Source organism: Nothobranchius furzeri, chromosome 15 (genome assembly GCF_043380555.1).
Source record: "Nothobranchius furzeri strain GRZ-AD chromosome 15, NfurGRZ-RIMD1, whole genome shotgun sequence".
NCBI classification, from domain to species: Eukaryota; Metazoa; Chordata; class Actinopteri; order Cyprinodontiformes; family Nothobranchiidae; genus Nothobranchius; species Nothobranchius furzeri.
This window is the reverse complement of record NC_091755.1, coordinates 37,894,566-37,910,537: the sequence shown is the minus strand read 5'-3', so window position 1 is coordinate 37,910,537 and position 15,972 is coordinate 37,894,566. Positions and strand designations below refer to the sequence as shown.

Sequence of the window (15,972 nt, the reverse complement as noted above, 5' to 3'; positions counted from 1 at the left end):
GGCAGAAAGACAGAAGGTTGTGATGATGCTGGGAGAAGAGCTCTTAGATATATTTGACGTGTAAGCCCAATCTTCAGATGCCCTGTGAGTTTTAAGAATGCTTGTTTTGTTGTGTTGAACCACTTTACGAGCCTTTCTATCTGCAACAAGCTCTCATATGTGGCTTGTTTAGCTGTCTGAGGCTCCAACTGTGGGGTAGAAAACCATCTGAGCATGCTTTCTTTGTGTCTGCAAAAATGAATCTGTTAGGAAATAGGGATGCTGATGGATGTACGACAGGGACAAGCACTTAGGTAGTAAATATAACGGAAAGAAAACGCATCAGGAAAAGAAACAAGACAAGGAAAATAACAATCCTGGAAAATAGAAAAGAGAAACAATTGAAGGTTTGACCAGGTTTGTGCTCAGGAGGTAAGGTCTGTGGTACGGCCGATGGAGAGGCAGCCTCACATTCCAGGCATGATCCTGTAAAAACCCTGTCTGTTACTTCCCAACTGATATGGAAATAGGAGGCCAGAGGGGGGCTTCCACCGGCCTTATAAGGGATTGTGGTTTAGCCTGGACGGATCACGGGTGAAAAGCCATAGAAAATGAAAAATACAGAGAAGGGCAGAGACAGGATGGAGGAGTGGGCATCAAAAATAAATAAAGCAGACAAACCAGGAAAGACACTGAAAAAGAAGGGTAGAAAATGTGGTACCTTACTAATGTTTTTAAGTTTCTGTAGTGATGAAACAGTATGAAAAATAATATTTCACGACTACTGAGTTAAAATCTAAGGACTATCAAACAATGTAGTTTTGATTTATAAATATATAGAACATTTGTAGAATAATCTCAAAAACTCTTAAATGACTGAGTGATGGGCTGATTATAGTCTGCAGGTCTAAAACATGATGCATCCACCAGGAAAGGAACCTGCAAGGTTCCCGTTTACCTTTATTGTACAAATGGTAAAGGGTAAATGGCCTGTATTTGATATAGCGCCTCCTAGAGTCCTGGAAGCCCCCAAGGTGCTTTACAACACAATCAGTCATTCACCCATTCACACACACATTCACACACTGATGGGGATGAGCTACAATGTAGCCACAGCTGCCCTGGGGCACACTGACAGAGGCGAGGCTGCCATACACAGGCGCCACCGGTCCCTCCGACCACCACCAGCAGGCAAGGTGGGTTAAGTGGGAGAGAGCTCCAGAGTCTGGGGGCCACAGCAGCAGATGATCTGTCACCTTTGGTCGTAAGCCTGGTGCTGCACAACCAGCAGGCTTTAGTCACTGGACCTCAGGGACCTGCTGGGGGTGTAGGGACTAAGAAGATCACCAATGTAAGATGGTGCTTGTCCATGTAAGGCCCTATAGACCAGAACCAGGATCTTGAAATGAACCCTGAAGTTGACTGGCAGCCAGTGAAGCTGGAGGAGAAGCGGGGTGATGTGGGTGTGTTTGGAGGACTTGGTCAGAAGCCGAGCACAGGCATTCTGAACCACCTGTAGACGGTTCAGGGAGGTTCTACTCAAACACGTGAAAAGAGAGTTACAGTAGTCTAAGCGTGAGGAGATGAAGGTGTGGAGAACTGTCTCAAGTTCAGAGCGGGACAGAATGGGACTCAGCTTAGCAACGTTCCTGAGATGGAAGAAGGAAGAGCGAACAAGAGAACTGACATGAGAATCCAGGGTGAGAGCTGGGTCAAAGGTCATGCCAAGATTTCTGACGGAAGGTTTGGTGTCATTTTGTAAAGCACTTTGAATCACACTTTGTTTGAAAAGTGCTTTAGAAATACATTTTGATTGATTGATTGATTGATTGAGAAGCAAGCTGACCAAGAGAGTCTCTGACTTTGGGAACCAGCTTGTCTGGCGCTCAGATGAGGATCTCAGTCTTATCTTCATTCAGCTGTAGAAAGTAGCCATCCAGGTGTTAGTCTAAGCAGGAGAACTAAATCAGGGTAAACAGCAATTCAACTTTGCAGCAGCTGTATCATAACTGTAGGATTTACATTTCCTTCAATGCACCAACTACTTCCTCACTTGATGCAAATCAGAAGACCATCTTAAAAATATAATTATTTCCAAACTGTAATGGAATCTAAACTGCAGTCACGCTACAGCTCTGGTCTTTCTGGAGGCTTACAACCTCTATTGCTCTGCCATTGTTATTTCCTTGGGTCTGAGTAGGGCTGGGCGATATGGACCAAAACGTTTGTCTCGATATCTGTTTCCTGAATTCCGATATACGATGTATATCTCAATATTTTTCCTCCTGTAAAGTATTTACAAGTTAACTCACTTCAAGCTGTCTTGAGAAATTTTATCAGGGTGTCCCCCAGTGCTTAATAAGCATGGCGGCCCGCCAGGCTTTGCTTGCCCACCCACCAGGCTAAATGTCATGCCCCGCCCCGCCCCCCTCCCCGACCCTACCGTGTCTGCTGACACGAACGACGCAACGAAACTAGAGCCCTCCATCAGCTGATACTGGTGAGAAACAGCAGCAGAACGTGTGCCCCCCCCCCCTCCCCCCAGCTGAAGCCGCCAGGCTTAACTCATTTTCTGAGGGAAACCCTATTTATACATAAATCAGTGGATTAAATGCATAAAAATGTATTGGTTCTTGTCTAACTTTAACCTTAGCGCCTATTCTCTACCAGTCTGAGCTTTAGAAACACACACACACACACACACACACACACACACACACACACACACACACACACACACACACACACAGTTGTGAGCTAGAGGTGAGGCAAATGTCCCACAGGCACTTTTTAATTATATATTTATAATTAATGTACAATTATTTAAATTTCATCTAGAGGTGGCCACATCATTTATTTCTTGTCCAGAGAAACTAAAATCTATCACGTTAAGCTAAATGTATGATGATGTAATTGCATCTACTGAAGATCACATGGGTCATGCACCGTGGAGTTATTAGTTATTAGGGCAAACATGGCTGGACTCTAACAGTATTGGCTCATATCAGCAATTCTACTGTAATGATTCAGAGTCTCTGGTTGCGCTTTTATGAGTATTATTTTTGGGCTACTGCCGCCGTAACCCACGCCTCACAAACTCTTCACTTTTTCAACAGAATCGCTCGTAACGGAATATTTACTAGCTGCAAACCAGAGCGGGAAAAAAACTGAACATTTCTCACCCGTTGAGCTCACCTTCAAAATAAAACGTTAACCCTATAGTTTGCTATCCAAACCCTTACAATATGTTTGAGGTCATTTGGCCACTCCGGCTATCTGTAGATGTATCCCATTACACAGTGGAGTGAGGGGTTTGGCTCGTCTCTCCGCAGAAGCAGGATGGAAAACAGAACTCTGTTGGCGTTGAGCGTCCCCAAATAATTAAAAACCAGAACGCCAATTGCAAAGTTTAGAGCAGCACATTTACCCAGAGGCTCTCAGATTGAGCAAACTTGTGAGAATACACGTAATAGCCGCTTAGAGACGGAGCAAAATGTCGCTAGCATAGCGGCTAATCGCTAGCATAGCAGTTTGACCAGTTACATCGATATGAAGATATAAAGTCATCATGTATCTTGTTTAAAAATTATATCGATTTTTTTTAAAATATCGATATAATGCCCAGCCCTGGGTCTGAGCGAGTACACGTGGGAAAATTACAAACGGACTATAGTATTTAAATTGAAAAGTCACGAAACTTGGGTAATGTAAAATATTAGTTTAACATTTTCATCCCTTTGACTGTCCTGAGTAGTTTTAGTCATCTTTACACTGTCGGATTTATCAGATCGAAAAACTGAAACAGTGCCGTCATTACCACACAGCTGCATACTTAACAATAGTGCCCACCACAACTGGAAAAGTACAATTCATCTTTTATTTATCAATGTTCTAAATCCCACCGGTCCTGTTCACTGTAACAATTGTCTCTGCTGTCAGGAAAAAAAGCACTTTGTCCTTGAAAGAGGCTGCGGATGCACCACAGCTGAGCCTGGCACACGCAGGAAACAACGTTTACCAAGTTAACAAATCTGTGCTGACTTTTATTTAGCTCCCCTTTGTTCTTCTGTGTGTCTCAGTCAAGATGTTCAGACAGTGGGATCCAACTGAGAAACCCGATCAGCCACGCTAATCTGATCAGATGCACTTTGTTCAAGTGTGTCTTACTTAAGGAGGACGGTGTTCCCAGCATGGCGTAACCCAAACACCATCCTATCCCCTTACAGCTGCCGGGTCTGAGGGGGCAGCACAGCCATCCAATCTTCCACACCATTCGTCCCAACAACCCATCTCTCAGCCCAAACACAACACGCTGGCACCCACCTGTGCCAATCCTGTCTTATTAGGGTAAAAACTCATGACAGGAGTGTTTTTTGTTCCCTAATCAGTCTGACGGCAAACCCCGCCCCACCCTTACCTCCAACTCTCGGATGCGAGAGCATGTGCATGCACTTGTGCGTGATGAAACACTCTTGAAATCAAGTGAAACGCCAAGTGTCTTTTGAATGTTTGATCAAGGGAGCTTCTGCACACCTCCCTCATACAAATAAGTGTTTAACATTTCAACAAACGTCACCGAAAAGAAACGATCTCTGTGTGTGCAAGCAATTAAACGATGAGTGTTTTGCATTTCACAATAAAGGAATCACACCTCAGAGAAGTGATGTGCAAATCTCATCAACATGTTTGCCCTCAAATCAGTAAATCTGACACACAGCAACCCTAAAATACGTTTGTTTCTGTCTTCTAAAGCAGGATCACAGTCAGCAATAAAACCAATGCAGGACACACCTCCTCTATCCGTACACCCCTCTGAGCAAACAGCTGCTTCTGGCAGGGCCAAAATGTGGCTGCCAAAAACACCACGACTGCGACTGACAGTCACACGTTATTCCTCACAGGACTCTTCTGCTGAGGGGACTGTTGATGGCGCTCTGCAGAGCTGTGATTTGATCAAATTATCACGTCTGTGCTTTGAGTGAAAATCCAGTCTCACACCGTAGCCACGCCACCAGGGACGGCGATGCCTCACCACGGCTGCGGCCCTGACCCTTATGTTTAGTTAAAGTTACCAGGAGCCTCGTAATTGTTTACCCAACCGCTAACCATTATGTTTTAATGAATAACAGCAGTGGGTGAGCTGACCTGTGACTGAAAGGGGCCCTGTTGTTCCTGCTTAGCTCTTTGATGTCCTGACCCGGTCCGTGCTTTCTCCGTGACCTGGCACAAGTTTTCTGGGGACGCAGGTGCTTTTCAGAGTTCTCCACCAGATAGGTTTTCTGTGGATGGCAGATCTTCATTTGAAACTCTGCCTTTTTTTTCCCCAGGCAAACCAGTACTCACACAAAAAACAGATACTTGAAGACGTTCATATTCGTATATATATATATATATATATATATTCCCTTCTCACCCTCCATGTGTGGTCTTGGGTCTTCTCTATTTAGCTACAGTTGGATTCTCCTCCACAACAAAACCCTTTGATCCTCCATCACCCTTACCCCTAACCCTACCTCTGTAATAGTAAATAAGTAAGTAAGTAAAGTTTATTTATATAGCGCCTTTAACAGATATAAATCACAAAGCGCTGTTTAAGTTAACAACTAATCAACGTTGAAGTCGAGCTAATTCAAGATGGCTGCAAAGCTCATCAGCATTAGCAAAACAAAATATCAATCAATCAATCAGTCAATCAATCAATCAATTGGAGCAGGCGGAGGGAGACTAGGGGTTTTAGCACACCTCTGTTGTCGCTTGGCTTCCTGGGGCTGGAGGCTAGGAGGGAGATCCGGCCGTCCGGTTGGGGTCTGGGGTTGCTTTGCTCGGTGTTGGGTGGGGGAGCCTGCTCATCAGCACCCAAGCAGAAATGGTCGGACTCTGGGAACCGGTGATGGTTGTACCCAATGTGCAGCAGTACCGGGACCAGAGTGAATAGGGTGTGTATGGGGAGCATGAGTGGGTGTCTGGCGTGCATTTTTGTACGTCTTTGGTTGTATGTGCATGTGTGAGCATGAGGGAGGGAGTGTGTGACTGTATTTGTGTATGACTGTACATGTCAGGTGGGGTCTTTGACCCCTCCCCTCTCCTGGGACTTCTTTTGGTGATATAGATCTTCGTCTCCCCTCCCCCTGCCACACCTGGTGTGGAGTGCGGTGCCTTCATCTGCCTGGGTCGTGGCTCCCAGGTCAGGGAGTTTAAGATTTTTGGCATCTGCCTGACCAATCCCAGTGGCAGCCTGGTGGGGTCTGGGTCCCTGGGCTCTGCTGGGTCCCCAGCGTGGGTGGTCGTCCCTGGGTCCCGGGCTCAGCCGGCTAGGGGGTGGGAGGTTGCGGGCGGGCCTGTGGGCTTGTCGCCGATATCTCTCGTGACTCTACCGGCTGCTGGTTGTGGCCCCCCGGGGCGATCCTCTGCGCCTCTCGAGGGGGGTGGGGGCTTTTCTGGTCACAGTCTCCCTGGAGTTCCTGTGCTCTGGGGCAACTCCTGGATCTCTGGGACTTGGAGCTCCCCCGTCTCCTGCACGTCTTTGGGGGACAGATCTGTGTCCCCTCACACTCTCCATTGGACGCTCCTATAGAGAAACCTTACATAAACAAGTGCGTGTACACACACAGGTGCTCGCATGCTGCTCTCAAAAGTATGGACTTGGGCACGTTCAACACATGTCTTAAGGCTATAGTGGGCACTTAATGCACTGTGATTTATTACCGTGTGATTGTTCAGTTAAACAATGTTGATTAGATATTTCTTCATCAAGTTGACGCAGTGATAGCTTGCTCTTGTTGTATTGTTGTTGTGTCCCTTTTTTTTGTTTGTTATTCTTTTCTCTCTTTCTGCAGGTCTAGAAGCAGACTCTTGTTCATTATTGTTTATTTTGTGGAGCACCCCCACCACCACCACCACCTTTTGTCTCTTCCTCTCTCTTTCACCCCTGACTCTGTGTCTGGTCAGAATTAAAAAGCATTCAAAAACAATAACCAATAAAAATAAAGTTTTAAGTATCAGGCGTGACATTAAAAGCAGAAGCTTTAACGCTCCACCTGAGAGTAAATCTGAGTCTTGTCACCAGCATTCAGACATTAATTCTGTTTGCTTCACAGCCAGACAGGACACGGGAATAAATAAATAAATAAATAAATAAATAAAATAACATAAAATAAATGAAAATAAATAAAAAATCAATCAGTCAGTCAATCAATCAATCAGTCAGTCAGTCAGTCAGCCTATCTGTCTATCAAGCAATCAATCAAGCTTTATTTTAAAGCACTTTTCACATACAAAAAGTACAGCTCAAAGTGCTTTACAGGTTAAAATCACCCCATATTACCCATAATCCCATCATTTCCCCAAAAACATAAAAATAATTATGACAGTTGCACCCCCCCCCCATCCCACAACCCATTTCCTAAGGACCCCCCCCCCCCCCACACACACACACACACACACACAAAACTTTAAAAAAAACACCATAAGTAAACACTAGGCTGATTTCAGATGGGTTATGTAACGAATGACACGCCATCAGGTGAGCCATCTATAACTCATTGCGTTTTGCAGACATTCAGTTACAATTTGGTAAAAACTCATAATCATTCTGAACGTGCACTCCAAGTGCTAACAGATCACGCAATACTAAGTGTGATCACACGTGAGGTTACTTTTGAGATTTGACCAATATGGTGGCAACACTTTTCAACACGAGGTGATCGTAGTTTGAAACTGATCTGAGAAGCTGCCGGTCATATGCATACAGTTAAGGAACGCCTTTAATTTGAGGCCAGTTTTGATTAATGAATATTCGGGGCATGTGCCTTAGATTGTGAATTTATCTCAATGCTTCACTTTATTTCTAAAAACAGGAGTCTCCAACTAATGAGCTCATGAAAACCCAAAAGACCGACTGAAGTTCGAGTAGACGTTTGAGTTTGTTACAAGCTCCACAGACAGAGCTGTCTGGTCTCATTAGGCCATCTCCCCGGTACAGCTGGACTGTAAAAATGGAGTTTGGTCTGACGGGTATGTCTCATGAAAACACAAGGCCGAGACCTGGCATGCAGCTGTCACGGGAAAGAGATGCCTAGTTTTGTGTGTGTGTGTGTGTGTGTGTGTGTGTGTGTGTGTGTGTGTGTGTGTGTGTGTGTGTGTGTGTGAGTGTGTGTGTGTGTGTGTGTGTGTGTGTGTGTGTGTGTGTGTGTGTGTGTGTGTGTGTGTGTGTGTGTGTGTGTGTGTGTGTGTGTGTGTGTGTGTGTGTGTGTTAAAATGAGCAGAAGTGACGGGCAGGTAAAGTGTGAGTGAGCGGAGATTACGAATGGCTTGAAATATTATCGCATGCTATTAGCACTGTATCACTGTTCATTAGGCTGATGGTTCGCTAGAGTTCCTCGACAGCCCTGCAGTAAGTAAGAGAGATGAAGGCAGTGAGAGCAACAGAGAGGCAGAAACGGGCAGATTGGACACGGAACAAATGTAGTGAAAAAACGGGAACAAGAGGAAAATCTGGGAATGTGATAAAGGGCCGCCGCACTCAGTCCCTCACCGTTAGAGTGAAGGTTTCAAGGGCTGGTTGGAATCTCAAACAGAAACAGGCGGGCAGCTCTGGTACAAGGCACGTTACTACAATCCGCCACTTTTGATCTTCATAACAGCCAGAGTAAATGATAACCAAATAGCTGTCCACTGACAAAACACGTGTATCAAAGAACTGGTTGGTGTAGGACACATAAAAGCTTCCTGTAAACACCGAGTGATCAGAGAAATGTATTAAACCAGCCTGTCATGCTGACAAGCATATCTAGAAGGGAACTGATAGCTGCTGATGTCTTGTATGAAGTGGGAAACAGAGGAGCAGCAAAGCTTTCTCACTATCAGATAGAAACATTAGTCGCTGTCACACTCAGTTTGCCTCGGCATAGGCAACACTTTAGTATATCATCAAAGCCCAAACTGTTCTCATGTTTGAGATCGAGGGGTGCCGTGCAGCTTGAAAAGACACTTGAAGTGGAAGCACGCATTTGCAAAATAGATGAGAGGTTGCTGGTTTATTTGCTTGGGTAATCTAGAGTCATTATGCATGCTATCAAACACATAAACAATGTATGATTTCCCTTTTCCCCCATTTTGCAGCTGCTTCTAATGAAGGGGATCATTAAGATGCATGTAAAATATGGAAAATTCATCAAGCAGTTCAAAAAGATCTCCACTATTGTAGGCCACAGCAGGAATTTCTGTGCAAGTTGACAAAGTCATACTTTACTCCCTAACCAGCCCCCCTCTGTCCTTCCTATCCCCCCTTTTATCTAATTTTGGACCACTCTAGCCAGCAGTAATGAATTGGCTAATCACAGTTATCTGGCCCATTCAAGTGGTTTGTAAAGCAAATCAATAAACCCTGGCAGGGAGCCAGCCATCCACTTTGACAGATGTTGCTCACTAATCTATTTCACTTTTTTTCCTATTCTTTCTGAAAGATGTTTACTCTTTCTTTGTCTGTCTCTTTTCTCTCCTTATTTCAGCAAGGTCAATGGAGAAACTAAAAAAATCTTAATTTTTCATGCCAGCTGGCAACTCGGACGACATACAAGACAAGTTCTTAGTACTTTCAGTTCATTTGACAGGGTAAGAGAGGGTTTTGGTTGGTGGGAATGTTGGAAACCATTGCTTTGTTTCTGATATGTCTGTAACGGGTGAAAAACCAAATATGTGACTTAACGTACGTTTTCACAACAAATCAATAGCAGCAATATGGAACTAGGATTGGGACAATATTCAGCGTAACTTGCACCAAGTTTTGTAACTTCGAACATGTTTCATCACATGCAACTTTGGATTCGTAACTTGTAACTTTAGTTTTCTAACTTGTAATTCTCAATTTGTACTTGTATTTCTTGTTTTGTAACAGGAACGTTGTATTTTGTACATGTATTTTTTATTTTGTAAAATCAAACTTTTATTTTGTACATTTACTACTCATTTTGTAACATCAAACATTCATTCAGAAACATGAAACTTTCGTTTTGTAACTAGCAGACTTCCAAATTGAAAAAAATCAAGGTACACGTTTGAAATCAAAACTCTCAAAACACACATTTCATTCTACAGGTATAACCTCAAATCCTACAGTGTTACGAATAATTTTGTCTCGATTCTAGCGTCAGTGGGAGGAACTTGGGTGGAACCAATGAGAGCACGAGTCTTAGCTACAAATCATTTTGTAACATCAAACAGGGTCAGTGGAAGCCCTTAAAGACCAAGGTAACTTGTTTTTTCCCCAAAACTTCAGCAGTGGTCTCTAGTATAAATGAATGCCTTGTGAGTGGGTCTCCGTAGGGAAAAGCTCTGGAACTAGAAGTGAGCCAGATCAGAGTTGAGCGCAACATGGCAGGATTTCGAGTCTTATTTACCGATATTTAAACATCTCTCCTCCGATTGGCTAACAGCAATGCTTTATCTCCACTGATAACTCAGGCCTGAAGGAGTTCTGCTGTGTTGTGGAGCTGCTAATGCTAACAATTAGCCTCTATTAGCCAAGACGTTCTCTGCTGTTTCCTGGATGCTAAACCAACAACAGCATCCTCTGTCACGAGTCAAGATGGATGTGCTACTGTGCAGGAAATGGGGTAAAAGACTTTTTCAGGTTTGGCCTGCATGTGAAAGCCAGCGTGGCCGATCATTGATAAATAAAAAATAAAATAAAAAGTGGTTTCTCAGTGAACTTGGGTTTTAAGTTGCCATACTGTAGGACAAAATGGAAGAACACCTTGAACTGTGAGAGGAAGGTGGGAAAATCCACATGTACTCAAGGAGAACTTGCAAAGTTCACACAGGAAGGCAATTGAACCCATGACTTTTTAATGTAAGGCATCAGTGCAAATGTAACTGCACCACAGCATTGGCCCGCTATTCTTTTTAGAGACTGCGTGAGCTTCTTGAACTAAAGGTTGGTTTATGCTTGACGTGTCCGCGAGGTCTGCACGGCTCTGCGCGGAAAAGTTGCGTCATTTTGCGTCATCTTAACAACCACGCCCCTCCATCGCGTCTCCGCACGGCACAAAATTTTCGCACCGCGCACCTAGGAAATTTTCTAACCACGCAGACGGTCGGACGTGGAAAAACATGGCGGACCGGCAAGAACTAGTATAGCAGAGATTCGTAAACACAGACATTTGTATGATTCAGCTCTCAGAGATCACCGTGATCAACATGTTGTTAATAATTCTTGGAGAGAAATAGCTCGCACTGTCGGAAAAGACGAGGACGCTGTTAAAAATGCTGGAATGCCATGTTGTAAACACTAATTTCTACTTCTACTATGGTGTAGTGTTGGATGCATGCCGTAGAGCTCCATGCTGCCCCCTACAGTTTGGGAGAATATTGGCTCACCGCAGAGACAAGCCGCATGAACCATAAACGCTGCGAGTTGTAAACCGCGTTCCATCCGCGAGCCGCATCACCAAGCGGAAAGTGAATACGTCAAGCATAAACCGAGCTTAACTCTGAACCTCTACCCTCTTCTAGAATGATGGGGAACGGTTGATGTCCTTAGGCGTTGTGCTAACACGCACATGTATGCTCCAGAAGATGCCTAAACTGCTGCTTTTATTGAACAACTCACACTTGTTCTTGGTCAGGTAGTTAGTGCGTTTGACTAGCAGCCCTTTCCGTTAACTTATATGTTAATTACCATAGAGGGATCAGTGTATGTGTGGTTTTTCCCTGTATGTAAGTACATATTTTTTTTCCTGACCAACCAAGCCTCAGTATTTACTTTATAATGCCACTTTATTTGAGGCAGAGTGATATATGTGAATTTGATATATGCTCATATGCCGCACCTGCCGGATCTTCTTTTTGTAGTTTTTTTACTGGTGAGGCAGAGCTTATGCTAATAACTGTCTTACGTTCGTAAATATGAGTGCACACAGTCTACACAGCTATTAATAGGTTTAGGTTGCTAATGTTTGGTTGTTTATTTTGTGTCTTTCAGTTGATTACCTTGCTACCGGCAAAGGCACGGCTACTGTGCAGGCGCTAGCCTAGTTAGCTTAGCATCACGTGTGTGAAAGTTTGTGTGAGAATAAAATTGATTAAAAAAAACCCGTAATCAATCATCTGAGCTTGAGTACGACACAGTATCATCAGTAAAGCACACCTTTATTTTGGGAGTTTGCTAAGTAAAAGTTAGGTAGGTAGCAAAAGCCCTACAGTGTAGGTCAAAGTTTCTGCAACTATCACAGATTATTTGAGGTTGCAGGGACCTAATTTCAGGGCTTATCATGCCAATGTAGGGCTGCTCGATTATGGCAAAAACAATAATCACTATTATGGTAACTTAAAATTGAGATCACGATCATTTAGGATTTTACAATTTATGTTGATTTTATTTGTTTTTATTCAGTCATAAAATTGCTCAGGGCACAATCAGGACAAAAATAAGAAACAAGATGATCACTAAAAGAACTCCTGATTCCCAGTATAAAAAGACCAATATACCTATAGCTCATAGTCTATGACCCAAGGGCTGTAGACCTTGGTTTAACTCATTTAAGTCTAACCAGTACAGACCCAAATACCAATATCTTACAAATACTGACAGCAAGAATTATACAGTGGCATTTATAACAAATAAATACAAATAAATTGATGTTCACAAAAAGTTGCATACCATTTATTTAGTCATGTCAAGGTGCTGTAGGAGAGTGCACTAGCACCGTGTCTCAGAGAGATTATCAGCGTGAGGAACTTATTTCTACCTTATTTATAAACTATTTATTTACAAGTCCATCAGTTAATGTAATAATTGTCCCAACCACAGCTGCACCCCCCACCCCCCAACCCGGTCTCACAGCAATCGGGGCAGGCTGCACGTGTGTTTAGCGTGCCGCACGCGCACATTTAGCCGTTTTTAGTGGCTCAGGAGTCCGCAGGTGCGGTGTGTGTGTCACTCACTCTGGTTAATCCAACAGAGCCGACTCTGAGAGCCGTTTCTTTAGCGACTGACACATCACTGCATCATTCCCTTTCCTAATGTCCTGAAGAATGGTCCAGAGTGCAGGTGGAGTGTTTAGCTAACCTGCAGGAAATGTCGACGACAGTTATCCAGAAAGTAGCTAAGGGTTACCAGAGATGTTTCTGAGGTGTTCGCTAGGTACTTTTAGGATTTAAAAAGTCAAGAAGGGGGTCTGAGAAGCTGTTGGAAATAGCGTCAAAGTCGCCAAGTTGGCAACACTGTGGGGGGGGGGGGGGGGGGGGGGGGGGCGCTTCATTTGCAACTCAGGGCAGTGCAAGTGGGAGGAGCTAATAATCGGCTTGTTTTGTTTTTATAATCGTTCAAAACTCAGATCGTAATCGTGATTAAAATTCGATTAATTGAGCAGCCCTATGCCAATGTTATATTTTTTAAGTTACCAAACAAAAATCCCAATGATTTTTAAGAGACTGCACCACTTTTGTCAACATAACCTTATGTAACAATAAAAAAGAAAAAAATGTTTGAGTGTTCTGGTGATCTGGATCGTACGGCTCCAGAAGACACTTTCATTGGTGAGGCAACCAAAGGCTGTGTGTGTCGTGATTTTTATCTTTATAAAATATTGTTTTCTTTCTTTCTTTCTTTCTTTCTTTCTTTCTTTCTTTCTTTCTTTCTTTCTTTCTTTCTTTCTTTCTTTCTTTCTTTCTTTCTTTCTTTCTTTCTTTCTTTCTTTCTTTCTTTCTTTCTTTCTTTCTTTCTTTCTTTCTTTCTTTCCCTATCCTTCCTCCATCTAATGTGGCATAAACATGGTGGGGGAAAGGATAAACAAAGAAGGCATCAACTTAATTTGGGTTTCAGAAAAATCCATTAAAAAACTTGGTTCCAGGGGTCAGTGTCCAGGGAAGAGCGGCTCTGATGGATTAATCGATCTCACTCATGATGCTAAGTTTAATTATGGGAAGTACTCAACACGGCCATTAATTTCCCAATAGAAATTAGAATTTATTTCAAGTGATTAATCAAAAAAGGTATTTTCGGTTTTGTTTTCAGTAAACAATAACACTGATTGATTAATTAAAATGTTGACCACAACGTATTTATATAGAAGCATAAAAGATGCTCTCCGTGTGTCCGTGACCCTTTTACAGTTGAATGGATGCATGCTTTGGCATATCTGCCAGCTAAACTAAACCTGCATGTACAGAAACCCATCCAAAAATGTATGCACAGTATAAGTATTTGTCTCTTGTTGTTAGATAATGAAAAACACTTCCTTCGAGACACTGGCAGAGAAAAGAGCAAGCAATTAGAGGAAGTGAAAGGAGCTGCTGACACAGAGGCAGAGGCAGCAACAGAGAGCTGTTTGAATGTGATTAATGAGATCACCGCAGGGTAGGCGGTGTCATTGTAATAGTCTGAGCCTGGAAAAGCGGGAAAAATAGACTGGCAGAGGGAGTGAGAGACTAAGATAGAGAGAGGGAACAAATGAAAGGGGGAAACGAGGGGGGGAGGATGAAAAGAGAGAAAAATAAGAGAGGACACCTGGCTGACTGACCAGGCTGCGTTTAACTCTGTGAAAAGAGAGGAGAATGAGACAGCGTGACAGTCAGAAAGAGAGTGGATTCACTGGGCCATGGGGGGAAAGCAGATTTAAAGCTGGGATGAATGGAACGGCGGGGGCTCTCAGTTTTCCACTGGCCTTTTAACAGTGAAGTGTTTAGAGAAGCCTAAACCAGGTCTGTCAGATAAAGAGACTTGTGCTCTAAAGGCATCCATGAAACCACAGTCTGCTCCAGCAGCCTGGGGCCTCATCTGGTTCAAGGTTAAGATCTGAGCCACGGGGGGTCAAGTGGAGGCTGGGCTTAGCAAAGGTCATCCTGCCAGGTCAGGAACTAGCTGGTAATTAGCTGGACTGGGAGGCTGTTTTTGCTGAAGAAACATCTGCGGCAACTATCTGTGCACCGTTTTCAGGTGATGAGCACTTCATCAGCATGCTTTATAGAAATTTAGATTTCAGCTTTTATCACAAAAACAACAAAAACATCATCTTTATTAAAACTCTTGTATTGCATCCCACCTTAAAAACTGCAGTGACCTACGCGTGTGATCTCTGGATATGCCGGGTCTTTCTGAGCCATTTCTGCTGCATAAACGCAGTTCATTGGTGATCAACGCAGCCTGCACGTCAAATCATGAAACTAACGAGTTTTCAATTGCTCTGTGAGGTGTGGAGGTGAGCCCCATGTGGGTTCTCGTTTCTAAGGCGTGATCCACTCCATGGATAGTGGCGCAAGGACAGATTGGCTGAGGTGGTACACCTGTCGAATGATGACGCAAGTGTCCTAAGGCCCCCTCATTGAGCAAAACGGAAAAAAAAACCTCTTTTGATCTTGATTTTTACTACAAAACAAAACTAATTAAAATAAAAGGATATAACGTCCAAAAGGGCCAATTTTCACCTATGTATTGACCATCATAGAAACCTTTCATCTACAGCATAAATCCACTTTCTGTTTGGCCTTCTAAATCCAGAAGGCTCTGCTCACCGCGTGTTTACATACCATGAAGACAAAACATTCAAACAAACATTCTCACCCCAGGTTCTTGCACTAACTGTGTGAACGCCAGACGTCAACATTCTTCACTCTGAATAATTGAAGACTCCACAATAGAGCTCCGGGAGTTGACGTCACTTCTCCCGGCATGCAACAGTTCAAATCGAAACGGCGCCATATTGGCAGGCAGAAGCCGGCAGCTGGACTATTTGTTATTGTCAGAAAACTCAATCAGACAGGAAATATGGTAGATTCCTGTTGTGCCCCAGGATACAGAACAGACACGGACGACATAAGGAATGAGCCATCTACAGGATTCCCCAAGATCCGGAGCGCCGCAAATGTTGGGTCATTGTAATAAAACGCGCTAGTGACCGGGCTAAAATGAAACTGTGGGATCCCGAGAGTAAAGGTTTTCGCTTATGCAGCGACCACTTCATATCAGGTACTTAAACCAACGTTTCCTCAACTGTG

General features: G+C 43.6%; 1 protein-coding gene across 4 annotated transcripts in view; it reads right to left on the bottom strand.

Annotated features, from left to right (window-relative positions):
* The window catches only part of plxna2 (plexin A2), a 305,307-nt gene that overhangs the window by 222,216 nt on the left and 67,119 nt on the right, over positions 1–15,972 (bottom strand). The window contains exon 4 of one of the 4 annotated variants that reach the window (XM_070544792.1): positions 6,222–6,547. The exons of the other annotated variants lie outside the window; for them this stretch is intronic. Within the exon in view, the coding sequence (XP_070400893.1) occupies positions 6,350–6,547 (198 nt within the window). The 3' untranslated portion in view covers positions 6,222–6,349. Of the gene's footprint in view, positions 1–6,221; positions 6,548–15,972 lie in introns of those variants that run through there. 4 annotated transcript variants of the gene reach the window in all.